This window comes from Sander vitreus, chromosome 2, assembly GCF_031162955.1.
Source record: "Sander vitreus isolate 19-12246 chromosome 2, sanVit1, whole genome shotgun sequence".
Classification (NCBI taxonomy): domain Eukaryota; kingdom Metazoa; phylum Chordata; class Actinopteri; order Perciformes; family Percidae; genus Sander; species Sander vitreus.
In genome coordinates, this window is record NC_135856.1 from 2800253 (window position 1) to 2805252 (window position 5000).

The 5000-nt window shown below is 46.1% G+C and overlaps 1 protein-coding gene and 1 long non-coding RNA gene across 6 annotated transcripts in view; both read right to left on the bottom strand.

Moving 5' to 3' along the window:
* LOC144532345 (uncharacterized) overlaps positions 1-2198 on the bottom strand; it is a 2349-nt gene extending 151 nt beyond the window's left edge. The window contains exons 1-2 of one of the 2 annotated variants that reach the window (XR_013503334.1): positions 1346-2198; positions 1-1205 (exon numbers count right to left, since the gene is read on the bottom strand). The exon at positions 1-1205 is cut by the window's left edge and continues 151 nt beyond it. This is a non-coding gene — a long non-coding RNA (uncharacterized LOC144532345). Of the gene's footprint in view, positions 1206-1241; positions 1277-1345 lie in introns of those variants that run through there. The other variant, XR_013503335.1, reaches the window with a different exon arrangement.
* A 206-nt stretch (positions 2199-2404) lies between these two features.
* Positions 2405-5000, bottom strand: part of aftpha (aftiphilin a) — a 30695-nt gene continuing 28099 nt past the window's right edge. For all 4 annotated transcript variants that reach the window (XM_078273084.1, XM_078273068.1, XM_078273075.1 and 1 more), the window contains 2 exons: positions 3458-3581; positions 2405-3072 (listed from right to left, as the gene is read on the bottom strand). In XM_078273084.1, coding sequence (XP_078129210.1) covers positions 2910-3072; positions 3458-3581 — 287 coding nt within the window. In that variant the 3' untranslated portion in view covers positions 2405-2909. The remainder of the gene's footprint in view (positions 3073-3457; positions 3582-5000) is intronic.

The following is a 5000-nucleotide window of genomic DNA, read 5'->3' on the forward strand; positions in this document are numbered from 1 at the left end:
ACTGACTGCAGGTAAAAACTAACGAGGGGACGAAACATTCAGCTGGATTTCGCAGGCAGTGTGGTTTCAAGTCGATAAATATATATATATAGAGAGAGATTTTATATATATATATATATATATGTATATAAACTTACATATATTCCACTTCAGTTTGATTCAAAGAGCTTCAGCCAGTGTTTCCTTCACAGACACGAACTCCCACCACGTCCCACAACTCTCGCCCCAAATGCAACCATGGGTCTTTGTGTCCTTCCAGAAGAACGTGGATTGTTTTTTTTGTGATTGTTTTGGGCAAAACTCCTCAATTATGCGGCACGTTTTCTTAAAGCGCCCATATTCTGCTCATTTTCAGGTTCATGATTGTATTTTAAGGTTGTACCAGAATAGGTTTACATGGTTTAATTAGCAAAAAACACCATATTGTTGTTGTACTGCCCAGCTCTCTCTCACTGCTGCAGATCCTCTTTTCAGCTGGTCTCTGTTTCAGCTACAGAGTGAGACCTCTTTTCTTCTGCTTCTGTACTATCTTTGATTGCTCTCGCACATGCTCAGTAGCTCAGATGTAGCTCATGTCAGCTAGCTAGCTCCATAGACAGTAAAAGAGGCTGTTTCTCCACCTTCAGTCAGTTACAAGGCAGGATTAGCTGGGAGACTTCTTCTAAATGAGGGCGCACATGGAAGTAGTTCTTTAGTAGATGATGGTGAACTAGTGTGTGTTGTAGCAGTGCTTTGCTATTGAGAACGAGGTAGCATGCTAGCGTTAGCATTAGCATGCTAACGCGACGAGCTAACGGTTGCGTTTAGCCAGCTCGTTTCGGCTTGTGACGTCACAAGCCGTGCAGATGTTGACCAGCTGACCTGGAGACTGAAGACAGGACACATTCAGGAACCGTATCTCACTCAGAACAGCATGGAGGGTTGTTTTCTACGTGTGTATGAAGCACCAGAGACACAAAATAACTCCCCAAATCCCAGAAAAAGTGTTTTTTTCATAATATGGGCTCTTTAAAAACTGTGGGAAATGGCGGGAACTTGCATAAACTGCAGTTTCATCGTGGCTTCATCGCGGGATTTGCAGCTTTTAGATGATGTTCACGTCGCCTAATTACATCACTACATGACGTCACTACATGACGCCACTTCATAACGTCACTACATAACGTCACCTCATGCCGCTTCATAACGTCACTACATAACGTCACCTCATGCCGCTTCATAACGTCGCTTCATAACGTCACTACATGACGTCACTACATGACGCCACTACATGACGCCACTACATGACGCCACTACATCACGTCGCTTCATCACGTCGCTTCATAACGTCGCTTCATAACGTCACCTCATAACGTCACCTCATAACGTCACCTCATGCCGCTTCATAACGTCACCTCATAACGTCACCTCATAACGTTCCCATGCCGAAGTAAACGCAACATTTGTCATCTTTCTGTAAGATATATGTGACTTTTTTGCAACAAAAATGCGGAGATTATGAACTCATACAAGCGACGCATATTTTGCGGCGTATTTGAAACAATGCGCCCCCCCCGCCCCCCCCCCGCCCGCATAAATATGTGGACTTTGGCTGATTATGTGCTGAATTATGGGATCACATAATCACGTTTTTCTGGAGGGACTGGGTTTGTGAATGTGGAGAGAGAACGGGAGAGCTAGCAGCGCTACGATGCTAGCCTCAACATAGCTATGTTTAAACCACCAAGAAGCCTCGACACAACATGAGACTTTGCTCCAAGTATCACCAGGAGCTCGACACCTTAACCACAGCACTGACAACACTGGTTGGTACCCAGAGTTTACTAAAAAGAGGTTTTGAACAACTAACGTTAGCTGCTGTTCTTCCGGTCTCCGTCTGTCGAGCCAGTCAGAAATAGTCGAGGGAGGAGAGTAAAGATGGAAAGCTCCTAAAGCTTAGTTCCATATAAATACAAGGATTATTGTTGTTTTGTCGTTAGTGAAACACAATATTGACTTTGTAGATGTAAAAGGAGCCTTGTATAAGAATGACATCTCCTCCTATGGAGTCCGTTCATTCACATTCAGAGATCGCCTATGTTGGACTGGGAGAATGGCGGCTAGCGTAAACAACGACAGCTAACGTGAGTTGCTCAAAACCTCTTTTAGTCACTTTTGTGAACACAACCAGTGTTGTCAGTGCTGTAGTTAAGGTGTAGAGCTCCTGGTGATACTTGGAGCAAAGTCTCATGTTGTGTCGAGCCTTCTTAGTGGTTTAAACATAGCTATTTTGAGGCTAGCATCGTAGCGCCCCTAGCTCTCCCATTCAAAAGGCCATTTGACCCAAAAACCAGAACACGGTCAATCTTAAAAGTGGTGTTTCCGTCCTAAATGTGCTTTTAAATGAAAGTCTGACTCAGGTACATTCACAACAAGACCCGTGGTTGCATTTTGGCGAGAGTTAGGCTTTAAATCATCAAAAAAAAAATCATTCCGAATTTTTAAAAACAAAAATAAACCTTTAATCCCTGATTATATACACGACGATTCTTCCAGATATGAACACACACGTCTACACCTTCCTATAAATTAATTATCTGAGCTGCTAGTTTGTTAAATGTGCAGGACGTCGACCAAGCACCTCCTCCTCCTCCTGCTCCTCCTCTTCCTGCTGCTCTTCCTCCTCCTCCTTCTGAGCGCTTTTCCTGTGATCGTAAAGGCTTCACTTTTAAAAAATAATATAATAAATTGAGAAAAAACAGAAAAAAAGCAGGATTTTTTAAGTGTGAAAAGGAGGAACTAAGCCGTAGCGAGAGGAACGAAACAAAACAAAAAGGAGAAGACAACTTGTTAAAAAGAGCCGAGTCATTGGGGGGCGGGGCCGAGAGGACATAGTGGGCGGGGCCTCTGTAAAGGGGAGGGTGATGATGTCAGGAGAAAGGGGCGGGGCTTCCGTCCGGCGTGGCCTGGCAGCTGAGCGGCGTCAGCATGGCGGGAAACATCAGCACTTTGGCCTGCATGAAGGAAAGGTCGGGCAGACCGGCGATCACTTTGGCCGCCTCGTCACTCAGATTCTCCTCTTTCCTCGGCTTCCTGTCAAACAGGAAGTGACACAAACACACAGCGTTAACCCCACACACACACACACCCCCCCCTCAGGACTGAGTCCCAAAATCGCATACTCTGACGATTGGCTCTGCTAGGCCCTGCTAGGCATTGCTAGGCACTGCTAGGCACTGCTAGGCACTGCTAGGCCCCGCTAGGACCCGCTAGGACCCGCTAGGCACTGCTAGGACCCGCTAGGCACCGCTAGGACCTGCTAGGCACTGCTAGGACCCGCTAGGACCCGCTAGGACCCGCTAGGACACCGCTAGGCCCTGCTAGGACCCGCTAGGCTCTGCTAGGCCCTGCTAGGCCCCGCTAGGCCCTGCTAGGCCCCGCTAGGGGTGATATAGTTTCTGTGTGGTTGCCCTCTGACCTGGTGGAGGTGCTGGTCTTCTCCATGGTGGACATCAGGCGGGCGAAGGCATCGGCCACCCGGCTGCCCGAGCTGCCCGGCTCCAGCTTGGCCGTCGTCAACTCGTACAGCTCGGGGTCAACTCCTAAAATAACGGCGACAAAAAGACACGTCACGGAGGAAGAAGCAAAACAGAAAGAAGGGGTCCAAGTTTACGAGCATGTTGTTGTTGTCGAGTGTTTCTTGGGTGTCGCTGTGGCGTTAGCTGGGGCAAAGGTTGATTTTAAGATTTTACTCATCACTTTTAACCAGAGTTTAGATTCTCTGCCCGAGCCCGGCCGATATTTCACGCCGCTATGATCGGGCCGGGCCCTTGATCGAGCATTTGGGGGGTTTTTAACCCTTGTGTTGTCTTGTCAACCTTGAAAAAAAACCACCTTTTTTTCGACGTTTTTGACGCTATATATTTCACCATTTGTTTTTGCTTTAATGTTTTAAAATGTTACATTTTTCTTCTACACATTTTCAGCGCTTATTTCTACGTCCCGTATTTTCTGATATAAAACAAACATTGAAAACGGGTCAATGTGACCCGAAGTCAACACTTCTTTATTAGCCTAATTCGGTGGGGAGCAAGCTCTGCCTCTGCAGCTTCTCCCGTAGCTCTGGGTGTAGGCGATGTCCTGCACGGTCGGTGGTGCTCCTTCCAGGCAGCGTGGCAACGGTTATATTTAGGGTTAAGGTTAGCGTTAGCTGCCTGTAAGGCGACGTTGGGGGCAAAAAACACCATCGAGCGTCCTGCATTGACTTGAGTGAAAAACAGATTTCTGTAGTTCAAACCACTCTGAATTGTAGTTGAGAACGTCAGTTATAACGACACAGCGTGCACGGGCTCAGGTAGGGTCGGGCTTGATTATTTTTGGGGCCCGATCTACTTTTAACCCTCCTGTCTTGTCCTCTGTATCAGAACTACGACAAAGGAACGATGAAAAAAGTGACAAATGTTGGAAAAAGCTACAAGAACGCAGGAGAAAAATACCCCGATGAAAACATTGTTTTTTTTTAATAACACTGAAAAAAGTGACAAAAAAAATAATCTGAAAAGCGACAAAAAAACGTTAAAAATGGACAAAAACATCATTTGAAACAACACAAAAATGTGACAAAAAAATTGGAATAAAAATCGAGAAAAACGTCGAGAAAAGTGTAGAAAAAGAACAAAATGTTGAAATTTCGACCCAGAAAAACACAGAGTTGCATCACGGTCGACGGGAAGAACAACGTGAGGGTTAAAGATCATCTGGGTCTGGGCCCAAGCTACATAACGGAGAGATGTTGATTCCATATGAGCCAGTAAGCAGCTTTTAGACTCGGGCTCGGCTGTTCTGGTCTTCCGATCGATTCCCCCCCGTAGCTCTGTTGTGTGTAAATGTGGAGAGCTGTCAGTAGCGAGAAAAACTAAACCAATCGGTGCTGCCTACACCGTGTTATCCTCCTGCTAGCGTTAGCACCCAACAGGCTTAAACAGGGCAGGTTTTAAACCTGTTTTAAGCCTCTAAACATG